The 17,244-nt window shown below is 36.1% G+C and overlaps 2 protein-coding genes across 5 annotated transcripts in view; one reads left to right on the top strand and one right to left on the bottom strand.

Annotated features, from left to right (window-relative positions):
• The first annotated feature begins 297 nt into the window (after window positions 1-297).
• Window positions 298-12,261, top strand: USP1 (ubiquitin specific peptidase 1). Of its 3 annotated transcripts, none has more exons than XM_068540015.1 (10): window positions 298-1,027; window positions 1,646-1,752; window positions 3,144-3,382; window positions 4,649-4,769; window positions 5,327-5,431; window positions 5,981-6,141; window positions 7,385-8,064; window positions 8,730-8,900; window positions 9,582-9,783; window positions 10,772-12,261. In XM_068540015.1, exons 3-10 carry the CDS (start codon window positions 3,213-3,215, stop codon window positions 11,505-11,507), a joined length of 2,346 nt encoding a protein of 781 aa, XP_068396116.1. In that variant the 5' UTR covers window positions 298-1,027; window positions 1,646-1,752; window positions 3,144-3,212; the 3' UTR covers window positions 11,508-12,261. The 3 variants fall into 3 exon arrangements, with proteins under 3 accessions (XP_068396116.1, XP_068396117.1, XP_068396115.1); XM_068540016.1 differs by lacking the exon at window positions 1,646-1,752 and adding an exon at window positions 10,519-10,603 and having other exon boundaries at window positions 10,772-10,961; XM_068540014.1 differs by lacking the exon at window positions 1,646-1,752.
• Window positions 12,262-13,988: 1,727 nt separating this feature from the next.
• The window catches only part of DOCK7 (dedicator of cytokinesis 7), a 187,591-nt gene continuing 184,335 nt past the window's right edge, over window positions 13,989-17,244 (bottom strand). The window contains exon 49 of one of the 2 annotated variants that reach the window (XM_068540018.1): window positions 13,989-14,949. In XM_068540018.1, coding sequence (XP_068396119.1) covers window positions 14,907-14,949 — 43 coding nt within the window. In that variant the 3' untranslated portion in view covers window positions 13,989-14,906. The remainder of the gene's footprint in view (window positions 14,950-17,244) is intronic. The other variant, XM_068540017.1, reaches the window with a different exon arrangement.

Genomic DNA, 17,244 nt, shown 5'->3' on the forward strand with positions numbered 1-17,244 from the left:
CGGCAGCGAAAGCGCGCAGTCTACCGCCAATGAGAGCGGAAGGAAGGGAAACGCGCCTGAGGAACACTCTGTATGTCCAACAATGATTGGCTGGAGCCGTCCCCACTTCTTTTTGGTATTGGCTGGACTGCCTTTCCCCGCCCACCAGGTGGGCTCTTTGTCTAGGTACTTCTGATTGGCTCCTTCTGGGCTGCGGGGGGCAGGGTTGGGGATTGTTCATCACGGATTGGTGGATTTGAGCACCTGGCGGTAACTTCCCGAGCAAGAAGCCCGTCCCATCTTCTCTCTGTCCCGTCTCCCGACCCGTACGCTATCCCCTCAACTCTCGCGCACGAATGGTTAAAAAAAAAAGGATTAGAGGCTCGAGCCCGCCAGCCAGGCCTCTAGCTCCTAGCGCGCGCCCTCAGCGAGGACCCGTGCGAGCTGCCCGTGACACTGCCTGCGCTGTTTGAAACTGCAAAACCCGTTACAAGCTTGGAGCAACTACCATTCCGGCTGGTTCCGGAGCCCGTGCGTGCCAGGAGGGCGAGTGGAGGTCGCGATGTGGCTCTAGCCTTTCGCGTCTCTGCATCCTGGAGACTAGAACCGGCACTTGCGTAAGACGCCACCTCCAATCGCAGCGCTGGCGCGGGCGGAGGCTAAAACACAAGGGTCCTGAGACTGAGGAAAACGCGCCAAGTTCCCGTCGGCGGTGGAGTGAGGAAGACCCCAGCGGTTCGGGCGCCGGGCGAGCGGAGCCGCTTCTGGCGCTCCTTGGCGTCCCGGGGCGGGGACGGGGGCGGGCTCGGTCGGGCGCCTCTTCGGGGATGTAGTCGTTGCCGGCGCCAGGCAGGACCGAGCGGCAGCCCGGGTTCCCGCTCTTGAGAGCGAATGGTCACTCCCCTGCGGGGAGGGCGATCCGGCCAGCTTTTCCGTGGGTCGCGGGCCCCCGCGGGCTCGGGGCAGGGGCTCACCTGTCGCACCCGCCCTCAGCCCGGTTAGACTCGTCGGCGTCACTGCCGCGGACCTCGCTCTGGGCCATGACCAGGTAAGAAGGGCCCGTGGAGGAGGGGCCGGTGCCTGGGCGCCGCGGCAAGTTCGGCAGGAGTCCGAGGGGGCCGCGGGGAGGACCCCGGCTCCTTCGGTGCTGCGCCCCCGCCCAGCTGCCAGCCGAGCCGTCAGCGCAGCGGGCGGCGCCCCCTCCCGCCGCCGCTGGGGACTCAAGGCAGGTGCTGGCTGGGAGTAAATAGGCCAACTCCGCGAGCTGTGGTTCTGCTTAAAGACGTCTCCCGCCGGGCCGGTGCCGCGTTTGACGGGCACGGACATCATCACCGTCCCGTCATCTTCTCACTTTCTTTTCCGTTCCTAGAGTTTGCGGGGTAGGGAGAAGAAATGTTTGCGCTCACGTTGTTCTGTGTCGGTGATTGCTAAATTTTACCGAGCAGTTTAACTTACTTTTTCTACAAGTATTTAGAACGGCACGTGTCTTAAACCTTTGTCGAGGATGTTAGTCTTGTTTTACATTTTTCGTGAAAAGTTGGGATTGAGTCGTCCCATCTTACAGAGGAAAAAACTTGAAACTAATGAGACTTAGTGTTCACACTGTCATTTGTCAAGAACATTTAATGTTCTACTTATTGTTTTTTTTCTGCGAAACTTGATGTAGAGTTACGGGAGAAACATTTTTGATGTAACAACCCCCAGTGATAAGGACAGCCAGGAGCAAGAAATGGTATAGAAGATAACGGCACCTGGTAAAATGTTATATTTTAGGTAATGTTAATGTTTAATCATTGCTTTGAGGAGCCCGGAGGGGTGGTTTATTGATTAGGATTGATAATGTTATTTCAGCTGCTTGGTCATTTTTTTTTTATATTTATTTAAGTCCGGTTATTCTGTCTCTTAGAGAATCCAGTTTCCATCATTTATTGGAATTGGCTCCCAAGAAAAAACCTTTTACAAAAATCGCTAATGCTTAGAGATCCCTGACACTTCAGTGCAGGCTGGTTTATCATTCATGATAGCATTTCATCAGCATTAGTGGCCAGGAGAGTAAATTGAGTTGGAGGGGGGATGGGGAAATTGGTCGGCTTTCCAGTTATTCCTGAGTTGTCTCAAAAAGGTGGTTTCACTGCCGAGTTCAGTGTTGTGAATTCCCAGTTCAGAGGCAGCCGGGTTTTCGCTTATGCTTAAGGATGAAATTTAGTTCATCCTGTTAGTCTCTACCTATATTATATTTTAAAGTTATTGCTGAGTTTTTGGACTCTTAGGTGATTTTCTGGTAATACTCGAGTCAGATAGTAATATTTTCCTAATGAAAAATAGGACTAAAGTGTAAAATAACTAACACAAATGGAGCCATTTTTTTTTTTTTAGTCCAAAAGTTTTATTTTAAAACAGGGAAGAAAGTTTGCACAAGGCAAACTTTTCTTCTTTCCTACTTAAAGCAGTATCTTAAAAAATTCTATAGTTAAAGAAGTTTGAAAAGTCAGTATATTTTGGTTTCTAGTGCATAAGAATTTGATATACACAAAGTGCAGCAATTTTTTACACCATTATCCCAACTTTGCATATGGTTTATTACTTTTCACACAAGTTTTTAGGTGTAAACTTAACACTAGATCTAGGCCTTTCCTTGTATGCAGATTATACTTTAAATAGACCTTATTTTGTATAACTAGAAAAAGACCTTGGAAGGAGAGCTCAGTCACTTCTAGCACTCCTTTGATTTCCCATCATCCCTCTGTTTCCCACCTTGTACTTCAGAATTAGAGATGGTACTTGCGCAATGTTTCCTGAATGAACTAATAGATAATAAAGTTTTTACCCCTTGATGATACTACTTTACCATTACTACTACTACTACTACCAGTACAATGGGGTCTACTACTAAAATGAGGTATTTTGTGATGTGACCCTTAATCTAATAGCAGCAGGCTAATAAAAGTTCAGTATCTTTTTTTTGTTGTTTGAGAAAGTTAAGGACACACGGCAACTGCTTCATTTAAGCAATAAACATTGACTGCCTGTTATTGGCAGGCATTAGATTTTCAAATACAAAGTTCTAATTAATACCATTCCTTGGTAAATTTGTTTTCAGAAATGATGATTTTATTGCCTACAGCTGATAACTGAAAACTAATAACCTTTTCTCTGATTAACAGATATGATTGGTGATTACAAGGTCCCTGTATAAATTAATTTTTGTCAACTCCTTGGGATTTGAAGAGAAAATGCCCGGTGTCATACCTAGTGAAAGTAATGGGCTTTCAAGAGGTAGTCCATCAAAAAAAAACAGACTTTCCTTGAAGTTTTTTCAGAAAAAGGAAACCAAGAGAGCCTTGGATTTCACAGATTCTCAAGAAAATGAAGAAAAAACTTCTGAATATAGAGGATCTGAAATGTATGTTATTTTCAGTATATTTCTGTACTTTTAAAAATTCCACATCAGTGAAAAAGCAGTGAACTTGGATTGATATCTGCAGTCATTCTGACCTGATAGTCCATAGAGGGAGATAAAAAAGCACACATTAGTGAGACAAGTCTAGCAGTGTGTAATAGTAGAAACAGGATAAAACTGGTGGTTCCCCACAGAGATCAATCATCACAGTTCACATTATAACTCATTTAAATTGTGCTCAGCCGATTAGGCTAACTTAGAGAAATACTAATTGACTAAAATCATTTTTCAATTTAAATTTGATTTTAGTGCAACACACTTTATGTAAGGGTAAAGAAATTCATGGGGGACAGTTACCTGACATAAACTTTGTCTTTGTAGTCATACCTAGTATATGAATTCTCAAACCTGTTGGTGTACAATTGCAAATTATATTTAAAATAAACTTAAAAATAAGAAATGCTTTTTATACAAATAAATCCTTCAGTGACTGAAATCAGAACAAAATGGAATGCTTTACTCCACCAATAGTTGCTCTAGTTGGAGTCTACACTTGCTCCGTATTCAGCACATAGGCACTCTGCTGTGTGTCTAACGTAGATTTGCTCCCCTGTATAATTTCCTAATATTTACCAATAATCAGTTTAGGAGATTGTGTGTGAACCTTTTGCTTACCAGCATTCGTGCCTATAAATACCTTGAGGTATTAGAGTTATAGCTAGCAGCTGTAAAATAAATAAAAATTCTGTGAGGACTGTTTGTTAAACTGAGTAAAAGAATTATAAACTTGAACAGTTCATTTTTAAGTGAGGAACAGCTGTATAAGTATCTTCATAGACTCTGTTTCCTCTTAATCTTTTGTGAACAGAATCTGACTTAGATAGTGCAGCCTCTCCCAAATATTGTCATATTCAGGTTATTCCCAGGTTTCTATTCAGAGTTAAACTACTTGATTAAAATGTCCTGTTGGCTTAACAAATCATAGTACCAATTCTGCAATTTTCTGCTCTGTAAAATGGGATTAACAGTCCTTTAATGGAATTGTTTTGAAGCTTGTTGAGTGTAATATTTTTAAAGTGCTTGTAAAACTTTTATTCTGTGTGTATAGCAATTTTTGCACCTGTACAGATTGTCTTAAAATGCCATCTGAATAAAAAATCCATATGCTTTTCGGATCATACAATTTTTGGGAAAAGACTAAATCTAGGGAAGTAATATTTCCACTTTAATTCTACTTCCTTATCCCTTTCTCTTCTTTGTACTTAATAGTGATCAAGTTGTTCCTGCAGCACAGTCCTCACCTGTCAACTGTGAGAAGAGAGAAAACTTGTTACCGTTTGTGGGACTGAATAATCTCGGCAATACTTGTTATCTTAATAGTATACTTCAGGTAAGTTGACAGTTTTGCTATATAATAAAACTTCAGTAGGCAAAGAATGATGTAACACTTAATATTTTCTGAGAATTCAGGTTATTGGAGGATTTCAGTTGTCCATAATACTGTCTTTGTCTTTGTAAATAAACCAGAATTGGGTAAAATAATCATGATTCTAAATTGCAAGTTACAAATTTCAGTTGAGGTAAGAGAAAATGATATATTAAATAAAATTGGGATAGCAAAATTGAGTAGATGTTGATTAAATTGAAGATACCAAACTTTTAGTTTTTCTGTCTGATTCCTGATTCTATGGTGATATGTATTTTAACCCTTGGAACTATATCTGTTTCGTGTTGTACCCTTGTATCTGGTCAGGCTCAGTGCTTTGTTGCACTGAGGGAAGATAGCAGGCTACTATGATGAAATAGAGAACAATTTTTGACACATCTTAATCTCAGAATTTTAAGTAATGCACATATGAACATGCTCTACAAAAAGCATGATAGTGTTTTAATGATTTTAGGTATATTGTTTGTTCAGTAAATACTCAAGACAATCTCACTTTATAGGTATTATATTTTTGTCCTGGTTTTAAATCTGGAGTGAAGCACTTATTTAATATTATTTCAAGGAAGAAAGAAGCCCTAAAAGATGAAGCCAGTCAAAAAGATAAGGTAAAAAATAAAATTAATGGAAATTCACTTGCTTAGAAATAAAAAAGTAATAAATACAGAGAGGATTTGGGAGGAGAATGACAAAGATTATTTCTCTTAACAAATTATATCTGAGAATTAAATTTCTCATTGGCAATTATTTTTCATTCTTGTGGGGTAAGCAGCTAACTTGATTACCCCCTTTTATAGTGTTTTCTCCAGTCCTCTAATTTACTGTTTACCAGTAAACATTGTCACACACACCACTATCACAACACATTGTACTCTTTTACCCCGTTATTTATCTACTGTTTTCAAGTTGACTCACTTTTACTATATAAATAAATTTAAAGAAACCTTTGACTTATGTAGTTAGAAAACCATTATAACCCACATAATAGAAAGTAACCAAAAATATGCTTAAAATTTTTTTAAGTTTATTTTGTGTACCTCCAGAAAATTAGTGTTATGAAATTAGATTTAGAAAAGCTAGTGTTGTCTAGTGAGAAAAAGAAGGGGGAAGGTACTTAATTTGTTCAAAAATTAAAATGTTTGTGTGTTTCTTGACAGGGAAATTGCAAAGAAGATTCTTCAGCAAGTTATGAACTAATATGCAGCTTACAGTCCTTGATCATTTCAGTCGAACAGCTTCAGGCTAGTTTTCTCTTAAATCCAGAGAAATATACTGATGAACTTGCTACTCAGCCAAGGCGACTACTTAACACACTCAGGTATAGTCTATTATATAATTTTAGGATTCCAGTTTAGGTCATGCTCTCTCTGGAGGAGAGTGACATGTGAACAAATGGGGGGAATAAAGGGCAAGGAAAATAGACACTACAGATCTACAGTCCTTAATATCCCAGAGGCTCCAAAGACTGGAAATTTTTTCTTATGATTGGTACTAAATTCATTAAATCTGAATTTGTGTGAGGCTGTTTATAGTCTTTATTCATATTTATCTGTAATGTGAATCTTCATACTCTTTTCTGTAGAAGTAGTAACGTGTGTAATTATGGGATACTGCCCCTATTATGTTGGTGATACATATTTTACCTATGTGCCAGATTCTTTTTTAATCTGAAAATTTCTGAATTACCAAACACATTTGGTCCTAAGGATTTCAGATAGGAATTATAGGTCTGTATTCAAAATACGTTATATAAAAGAACTGTAAATTGCAAGTATTCTATTTTTGTTGTATGTACTTAGAAGAGAAATATTAGTTAACTGGATTAGATTTCTTTGTAGTATTACTTAAAAAATGAAACTTTATCCTATATACAGAATAGCTTTATCCAAAATACTACAGGGTTTAAGTCTTTAAAAAATTATTTAATCATTTAGGTTAGGAATAGACCTAGATGTAATACATTGCCATACATTTGTTAAGAGGCAGTGTAGCGTGGTGTCCAGGAGGTTTGAATCCTGACTTTTGCATCTCTGTGACCTTGAGCAAGTTATCTGTAAATAGTGGTGATACGGTACTTACCTCATAGGGTTATTGTGAGAATTATACAAATAATATAAAAAGCATTTTGAGGGAATCCCCTGGTAGTCCAGTGGTTAAGACTCTGTGCTTTCACTGCTGAGGGCTGGGCTTCGATCCCTGGTCGGAGAAGTAAGATCCCACGTGCCATGTGGCAAGGCCAAAAAAAAAAAAAATTATATATATATGGCATTTTGAATAAAGCATGGTACACAGTAAATACTATATACATATTAGCTATTAACAATAATATTTAGAAGATCAGAGTATTTGTGATAATGAAAATCAGGTTAAATTTGTTTTTAGTTACATGTTTAGGTAAGGAGTTTCAAATTAGTAGCTGAATAAATGTTTTTGGACTTTTAAATAATTTATGATATCCCCATAAATGAATTCATTTCTGTATGGAAAGGTGGTTTTTGGTTTTTGTTTTGGTATTATATCTTCAAAACTGGAATAGATGAAATGGAAATTTTTATTTATAGGGAACTCAACCCTATGTATGAAGGATATCTACAGCATGATGCACAGGAAGTATTACAGTGTATTTTGGGAAACATTCAAGAAACATGCCAACTCCTAAAAAAAGAAGTAAAAAATGTGGCAGAGTTATCTACTAAGGTAGAAGAAAAACATCAGAAAGAGGAAATGAGTGGTAATAACAGCATGGAGATGGACAATATGAGGCATTCTGAAGACTATAAAGAAAAATTGCCAAAAGTAAATGGGAAAAGAAAAAGTGACACTGAATTTGGTAACATGAAGAAAAAAGTTAAAGTCTCTAAGGAACACCAGTCTTCGGAAGAAAACCAGAGACAAACCAGATCAAAAAGAAAAGCTACAGTTGATTCATTAGATATTCCTGCTAAAATAATCCCCAAGTACATTTCTGAAAATGAAAGTGCAAGACCCTCACAAAAGAAATCAAGAGTTAAAATAAACTGGTTAAAGTCTGCAGCTAAGCAACCCAGCATTATTTCTAAATTCTGTAGTCTGGGTAAAATAACAACAAACCAAGAATCCAAAGGACAGACTAAAGAAAATGAATATGATCTTGAAGAGGACTTGGGGAAGTATGAGAATGATAATACAGCTAATGGTTGTGGACTTGAATCTCCAGGGAATAATGTTATGCCTGTTAATGAAGTTAAGCCCATAAACAAAGGTCAGTATAATTTATTCTTGGACATTGATAGGTAGGATTAACAGCTGCAGAATTGAGTTTTCTCTTCTTAGATCCATATACAGTATAATATCTGGCTAAAGTTTTAAGAGAAATTTAACACAATGTGAACTGGCGTTTCAGGCACTACACTTACATGTATTTTGTGTGTGTGTGTGTATAAATCTCACTAATTTTAAGGTAATAGTAATTTATGTTTATAAACTAGGAGAGTTCAATTCATCTTAATGGCAAGAGAATATTTTACCCCTTTATATATGCAGTATTTGACATAAACTCATGAAAGAAATTGCATTTGCTAAGTAGTTATACCATACTGGATTTCTGCTGAGGTTCACACAGATCTCAGGGAAAATTTGTAGAACTTACATGACTAAATTTCATCCTTTGGGGTATCTTTAGGAAGGGAGTTAAGAAGACACACATGTGTTGAAACTTTTTTTAGAGATAACAGTAATTCATATTCAAAATTATCTTTACAGGGAGTTTATATTTCATGAGTAAGTCACCTCTTAATGCTAATAAGCAAGTTTGAGATACGAAAATCAGCCTTTTAGCCATGATATACTTTAAATGGAATAATGGTTATTTGGGCTGTACTGAAAAATTCATCTGTATAGATTTGTGTTTTCCTTTTTTTGTTTTAGGTGCAGAGCAAATTGGTTTTGAGCTAGTGGAGAAATTATTTCAAGGTCAGCTGGTATTAAGGACTCGTTGCTTAGAATGTGAAAGTTTAACAGAAAGAAGAGAAGATTTTCAAGACATCAGTGTACCAGTGCAAGAAGATGAGCTTTCCAAAGTAGAGGAGAGTTCTGAAAGTAAGCAAAATTGGAGGCTTGCATGGACTATGGAATAATTAGAGTTTTCCTCAACAAAACACAGTCTAATAAGTAGCTTGTATAATTATTGAGAAAAAACTCTTTTAGTGTCTTTGGTATAATCTTTCTGCCTATATAGCTACACTTGTCAATAGTTACTAGCATTTGGAAAATTGTGGCATCTTTATTTTGATGTGTAGAGTATGTTATAATGGGAAAATGAAATGCTTTACTAAGTTAATTTTGGGGTACCTGAATCTCAGAGCTACTGAGGATATTTTTGTTAACACCATATTTGAGCCAGTGTTTTTTCTTGTATAAACCACAAAAAGTGTAGTAATGCCATGGGAAGTGATCATGAGACTGGTTTACTTGTTCAGATATTGTAAATTGACTATTAAATATAAAGTCTTTCTCACATGGAGTCAGAGGGTAGGGCTTATATTGATTTTGCTGTCCCTCAATATTTTTTGGCTGACCAGATATAAATATTTAGAGGTATGTGCACTGTCGAAGATGAACTTACAAGTTTCTGAAACTAAAAAAAATCTCTTTAGTTATTATTTGGGAAGGATTAGTCAGTTAAAATGGTATGCTAATTCTGAACATAAAAATTTGTGGCTTAAGTTTTTAATTTCTGAGAGATTTTTCATTTGTGAGTGACAGGATTCTCTTGTGTAGTTTCTCCAGAGCCAAAAACAGAAATGAAGACCCTGAGATGGGCAATTTCACAGTTTGCTTCAGTGGAGAGGATTGTAGGAGAAGATAAATATTTCTGTGAAAATTGCCATCATTATACTGAAGCTGAACGAAGTCTTTTGTTTGACAAAATGCCTGAAGTTATAACTATTCATTTGAAGTGCTTTGCTGCTAGTGGCTTGGAGTGAGTATTCTAAAGTTTTGTTCAAAATGCTATGATAGTAAGGAAACAGTACAATAGTGTAATGGAAACTACTGAAATGAAGTAATTTACAAATACTGCCTTAGAAAAGTTTATTGTTTTATTAACAGTTTCCCTGTAAAAACGCATCCGTTTAGATCCTTCTGGTATGAATGTGTATGATTTGTTCACACATTTTTCATTTTCATTCCTTATTTGATTATTTTAATTAATTGATTAAAGCAGGGAACAAATTTCATACATACATCAACATTTTTTTGAGGGGAGCAAAAAAGCAAAATTATTTTAGTTTTAAGGTAAGTAAACCAGGAAATAAAACTAGTCTGAACAATTTGATTCTTCTGTAGTAGAAAATTTAAATATCTGAAAGCAATAATAAATATAAAAATACCAATTACATTTTAGATAGTCTTTTTCTGACATGTATACATGTCATTGTAGATTTTATTCCTTTCTATATTAATGAATTGTTTGAAATTACCACGAGAGCTTACCAGTAGCTCTCCACACGTTTTCTTATGCCAGAAGATGACATGGTCCTTTCTTTCAGTGGCCTTTTCCTTTGCTACAGTACAATTTTATTTATTTTTTGTCCCCAAATCTTGGTTGTAGAGACAGACTTCACGTTAAAATGACTTACTAAATATAAAGGAAAAGGATTTTGAAGATCAGTGTTTTTTTTTTAATGCCATTTATTTTCTTATTGCACAAAATTAGGAAAATAAAGAAAATTAAGGGGGGAAGTGCCAAATATCCTTCACAGAAGCACCTGAATATTAGTACTTATTTCAGTATTCTTTGTGTAAGTATTATACAAAATTGGGGTCTTGTTTTTTACTTTGTGTTTTATTCATATGAGCAGTAAATATTATGGGTTCATTCAGACTTACTTGGTTTCACATTGGGTGTAAAACTGAATATATATAAAGTGGAATCCCAGAAAACCTTTTTTTTTTCCCCCCTTCCAAAGGTTTGATTGTTATGGTGGTGGACTTTCCAAGATCAACACTCCTTTACTGACACCTCTTAAACTGTCACTAGAAGAATGGAGCACAAAGCCAACCAATGACAGCTATGGATTATTTGCAGTTGTGATGCATAGTGGCATTACAATTAGTAGTGGGCATTATACTGCTTCTGTTAAAGTCACTGACCTTAATAGTTTAGAACTAGATAAGGAAAATTTTGTGATCGACCAAGTGTGTGAGATAGGTAAGCCAGAACCATTGAATGAGGAGGAAGCAAGGGGTGTGGTCGAAAACTATGATGATGAAGAAGTGTTGATTAGAGTCAGTGGAAATACCCAGCCAAGTAAAGTTTTGAACAAAAAAAATGTAGAAGCTATTGGACTTCTTGGAGGACAAAAGAGTAAAGCAGATTATGAATTATACAACAAAGCATCTAATCCTGATAAAGTTGCCAGTACAGCATTTGCTGAAAATAGAAATTCTGAGGCTAACAATACTAATGGGACCCATGAATCTGATAGAAACAAGGAATCCAGTGACCAAACAGGCATTAACATGAGTGGTTTTGAAAACAAAATTTCATATGTAGTGCAAAGCTTAAAGGAGTATGAGGGGAAGTGGTTGCTTTTTGATGATTCTGAAGTGAAAGTTACTGAAGAGAAGGACTTTTTGAATTCTCTTTCCCCTTCTACATCTCCTACATCTACTCCTTACTTGCTATTTTATAAGAAATTATAGTGAGTGTATTTTCCTTTGTATATATTAAACAGACCTGGACAAACATCGGTAAATTGATTACATCAAAAAGTCTTTAGCTTATCTTTTGAAGCTATTGGATATTATTGGTCTCTCTAGGTTTTTATATAGTGAAATTTGAATTGTTGAAAACCATGTTAATTTTTAGAATTCATTTTCCTTAGTGGAGACTAGTGATTGATGCATTAGCTTCTGGGAACAAACTTGTATAGGTTCTTAACTGAATTATTCAAAATGGAAGCATTTAAACACTTTGAATTTACACCTATCTTTTGTGTTTGCTTTTTCAAATAAAGTGCTTGTATTTGTATCTCCATATTTTGGAGTAATTATCTACATGATGTTTATAGGTTCTGTGGTTTTTCAGCTAAGAAGCAGAATCTCATTTCAGTACATTTAGTTTTGTAAGTCATGAAGCCAAATCTTTGATGGGCTGTATTAGAGGCACATGTATGTATTCACAATAGTGCACATTTTGTGCCTTGAATCACCTTGAAAAGTGTCTCAGAAAACCTGAAGAGTCAGTCCTCTTCTATCTTCACAAGAATTTTATATGTATTTATGAAAATGATTCTGTACCCTAGTAAATCTTTTTCGGCGTGGACTAATTTGTATCTCTTCATAGTCATACTCTGCACGATCTGTATATAATGCATCGAACTTAGAGGTGTGACCTTAAATTTAACTTTTTAAAAAAAACCAGGAGGTCAATAAAATTTAAACTGCTTAACAACTATGTATACAAATGCTTGAGGATTTTTTTACTTGCATATTTTTTACCATAAATATAGCTGGCTTCTCTTAAAAAAAACGTGTGTGTATATATATACACACATACTATACACACATATATATACATAAAAGAGAATAAACATGCATAATTACCTTTAATAATACTTTCTGACATTTGGAGGCGAAGAAATTGAATTTCAAATAGGAGAAATTGTGCTTAGGCCATCTAAATTGTCATACCTAGTTATCCTTTAGACATATAACTATGGAATCCAAAACTGGAGAACTTAAGGTGAGGCTTTGGGCACACAAAACACTTGGTCATATTTTCACTTTAAATATATTAAATTGGTAAATGATCGATTATGACTTGTTAAAGGACATTCTTGGTATTAAGAATATGAAATATAATTCCAAAGAATATATAACTAACTCTTGGAATAACACCGCTATACACCACTTCAACAAATAAGAAAGAATACCTGTCAACTAATAAACTACACAGTTAATGTCTTTCTTACACATTCTTTCACAAGATGGTGTGATATAAAAAGTCACAGTTCTTGCCGCTTTCTATGTTCAGGAGCACTAATGGAACTTTTAAAAAGGAACAGCCCTGAACACTACCCATAAGCAGCTGAGGGAGGAGTCACTAATAGAACTTTTAAAATGAAACAGCCTTGAACACTACTCATAAGCTGATGGAGTAGTTCTAGGATAGAACTTGGGCTTCTGTAACACTCAAGAGACAGCCTAGAACTATACTAGTTAAGAACTAGTGTAGATTCCTGATATGAGAAAGTTTGTTTTAAGAAAATTGAAGAACACGGTAAGTTAGGAAGTAACTGTTCAGTTACACCAGTGTTTTAAGAGAGGAATCCTCTTCTGATTTTACGTCAGATAATTACTGTCTGATAATTAAATCGTAATTATATAAATTTTAAAGTTCTTGATATTGTCCCTGAGATAGGTGACAATCCAAACTCTTACACAGGTGTAACCTTATGAGAAATTACCTAGGAATTAATTAATTTTCTTCCCCCCACCCCAAAGAGGGAGAGAGTATGTAAATAAGTTCTTTTCTTTTTTGTTTGCTTTAAAGAGTTTCCGTTCTTGACTGCCTTTCCTTATTGACCATCTGGATCCTCTGTTCCCAAATGTATATTTTTGAGGTTATGCTTTTCTGACTCCCTAGTTCACCTGTTTTGGTCCACCTGTAGACTGACCTGAAAAACCTTTCTGTGATTCGGTCTTTGAATTGATGTAGATGAGAGGAATCTGAGATAATACTGCCTGTTGTAAAGGTAGGCTGGAGCGGGGAATATCAGCCATCACATCTACGCTCTCAGGAGAATGAAGGTACCATATTATAATTGATCAGCTCTTAAGTGATTCATGTAAGTGGTCAGTAGATCAAAGGGATAGATTACAAGTGATACCTTTCTATAAGTTACAATACTGCGCAAAGAAAAAATGTTCAAACAAACACTTCCAGAAATGATTAATATGCACTTCCTTGGAAAAACTTGCCAAATAATTGAAATACATGTTGGAAAAAAACCTGCATTAGTTTTTCATATCATAAAGTTACAATTTTAAATTAATTAGCTCCTAATTAACAGCTAATTTTACCTTTTATACATATACTTTGTAAAATCTATACAAGTATCAAAAAATATACCTTATTCAGCTGGTAGATTAAAATCAAACACCAGCTCTGTTATTTTTATGGTGATGTAAGATAAGTTTAAAGCGGATTTCTAATTTACCAGTTTAGAACACTAAAAACTGATGAAGTGACTGTCTTGTCTAATTTAAAACAGAGGAGTCATTCATTTTAGTTGCTAAGGGTCAACTTATATTACTATCATTACTATAATAAGGTTGAGAGTCAAACTACTGTCACTGGTATTAGCTATCCCAATATGTAATCGTTATTTATAGACAGAAGTTATCAGGTAAAGTTACTTCTGCAATTCTAAATCCCTTTTTTTTGCGTGCCTAAATGGAAAATACCTTAGAAACCAGTTTTAAGACTTTACAAACCAGTTATCAATAATTTATTTCTACCCATTAATTTATTCATTTATTTAATTTGGGGGCTATTATCCGGGCCCATAAAGTGACTGTCAATTATGATTTTCATTTTGCTAGTTTTGGAACTGTTTCTTGAATCAACTCTAACTTATTCTGTGCTTTTGTCAGTAAAAAAATTTTTTTAAGTCTCAGTAAAATTAGTGTAAACATTCACATATTTAATAGTACCTTTAAAATAAGCATTACTACATTTAAAATGGTTCCAAAATGAATCTATAAAATGGTAATATAAATTAAAAAATACAAACTTAAAGTAAATTAACATTAGCTATGGTATAAATAATGGTAAATGTAAGTGTACCTTTGAGTCATTAAAATGTCTTAAAAAAGATAACAGCATATTACCAGAACATTAGAAACCACAGCCATGATTCTCAAACTTCAGCAATCGCCATTTGATATTGTTTGGCCACTGCATTCTTCCATGAGTAAATTAATGCTATAATTTCCAGAATTAAGTCCCAAGTCTTTTTCAAAAGTTCTTAAATTCTTTTCACACTCAATGTTGAATACATGGCTTTTCTCAAATGAATAAAAACAAGTGCATTTATATTAGAGATCCATTTTGCGCAGGCTCATTCGACTGAAGGAATCCCTGGAGAGACAATGAAAGGATATAGTTATAAGTAAACAATTTTTATATAATCCTGTAAAATATGTTTACATGCTTTCTTTCTGCCAGTTATCTCAGAGTTTTGCCACCAAAAGCTTACTGACTTTAAAACTTTTTTGCCACCAAAGCTCTTTTAACACTTCAAGTTACATGCTCATCCTACACACTCTGCCTTATGTATTCTAACTTGTAGAGTTCTCTGTAGATTAGAAGTATTTTATAGTAAGCACTCTATTCAAGTCCATTGATCATTTATTCATCTGTCCAATAAATACATTAGATATTGTGATTAAACAAGAACTAAGGGATAATGGGAGAGATTTCAGGAAAAGATTTACTTGGGGTTATTAAAAGGCAAAATGCAAGTGTTTTACTTAAAATATTAAATTCTAAGTCTTAAATCAGTGCTTCTCATATTTTTGGGATTTAGGTCCTTTATACACTCTTAAAAATTGAGGACCCCCAAGGAAGCTTTTGTTTATGGATTATATATTGATATTTACCATATTAGAAATTAAAACTAAGAATATTTTAAATTATTTTATAAAATAACCCATTACATGTTACTGTAAACAGCACTGTTTATTAAAAGTAGTTTGCAACAGTTCTAGAAGAGTGGCATTCTTACATATTTAACATCTGGCTTAATAGAAAGCCTAGATTCTTAGTATCTGCTTCTGCATTCAATCTTTTACATGGCACGTAGTCTCTGGGAAACTCCACTGTACTCTCATGAGAGAATGAGCGTGAAAAAAATAATATTTGACATTAATATGATAATTTGTTTTGACTCAGGAACCTCCTGAAAAGGTCCGAGGGATCCCTCGCATGGGTCCCAGATTATACTGTGAGAACCACCATCTTAAAACCTCCTAAGGTATTTTCCTTCTTCCTTAAGCTGGTTTGTTTTGCTTATCTTTCCTGCCGTTAACGTTAATAGTCTCTTAAGGTTTCCAATCTCCAGGAAAGGAGAGGACACGTACATAGAGATCATGTTCAGCTTTGAATCTTGAAGCTTGGTTTTTTTTGGAAAATAGCAGTCTTAAAAGAGTGTTGAAGAAAAAGAATTTTCTAAATTCCAAAAAACTGCCTGCAAATATTAAGAACTAAAGCTTGGAGGAATAACCATCAGAGAGGAAGGCAAAACTCAGGGTAATGGTGTAATGGAAAGCTTCCTTCAGATAGGAACAATACTGTCTTTCCGTTGAAAGGAGTTGGAGAGATTTGATGGAAGTGAGACTACCATTAGGAGACTTCCTGACTACTTCAGGGACCCAGCACCCCATCCCAGGACCTCTGACCAATGACTGTAAGATTGGTGGAGGTGGCTAGAGCAGCAAGAAGTAAGAAATTCCAAAAAGATTGAAAGGGAAGCCCAAAGTGGAGGGAACTAGTGTTGCTTCCCATCAAGAATTTCAAGAGGAAACCACCCAGGGTGTCTTGCATCATTGTAAGGATTGTGGAAACAAAATATAATATATTCTGCCAGAGAAAGGATCTAAAACAGGCCTCCTGGTCTCCTTCTGTTCCTGTAGATGGTCTGTCTACATGCTCCCTGTAGGGGACAAGACATACAGCAGGCACTTGGTATACATTTTCAGAGGCCTAGAAGTACACAAATATTAGATCACTGAAGAACAGGGAATATTCTCATTTGATCAAATAGACAGTTAAACTTTCTTTTGTAGTATATTATACTTTGCATTTACATTCCATTTATATAAGCAACTTAAAAGACCTTCCAAATATTAATTGATCAGGTAAGTACAATTTAATAGCTTCACTGCCATAATTCAAAGAAAAGGGTGGTAAAATATTGGTGCCACAACAATTCAATAGATGTATGTACATTTGGATTTCAAAATGCAAAGAAGGCAGTTTACTTTTAGCAGTTAACATGCCCTGTCCGGAATTCAGGGGTTAAAAGGAAAAATGTTGGGCTTCCCTGGTGGCGCAGTGGTTGAGAATCTGCCTGCTAATGCAGGGGACACGGGTTCGAGCCCTGGTCTGGGAAGATCCCACATGCCACGGAGCAACTAGGCCCGTGAGCCACAACTACTGAGCCTGCGCGCCTGGAGCCTGTGCTCCGCAACAAGAGAGGCCACGATGGTGAGAGGCCCGCGCACCGCGATGAAGAGTGGCCTCCACTTGCCACAATTAGAGAAAGCCCTCGCACAGAAACGAAGACCCAACACAGCCAAAAATAAAATAAATAAATAAATAAATTAAAACAAAAAAAAAAAAAAGGAAAAATGTTAATAAGCACTGTCCTTGGAA

The sequence above is a fragment of the Eschrichtius robustus genome, chromosome 3 (genome assembly GCF_028021215.1).
Source record: "Eschrichtius robustus isolate mEscRob2 chromosome 3, mEscRob2.pri, whole genome shotgun sequence".
NCBI lineage: Eukaryota > Metazoa > Chordata > Mammalia > Artiodactyla > Eschrichtiidae > Eschrichtius > Eschrichtius robustus.

What these genes read in the sequence shown, in the direction of transcription:
- USP1 (XM_068540015.1), top strand. Translation starts at nt 3,213, where the DNA reads ATGCCCGGTGTCATACCTAGTGAAAGTAATGGGCTTTCAAGAGGTAGT. An exon ending in AGTTAAGCCCATAAACAAAG is followed by an intron (nt 8,065 to 8,729) that starts GTCAGTATAATT and finishes TTTTTGTTTTAG; the next exon opens with GTGCAGAGCAAATTGGTTTT. An exon ending in AGTAGAGGAGAGTTCTGAAA is followed by an intron (nt 8,901 to 9,581) that starts GTAAGCAAAATT and finishes TCTCTTGTGTAG; the next exon opens with TTTCTCCAGAGCCAAAAACA.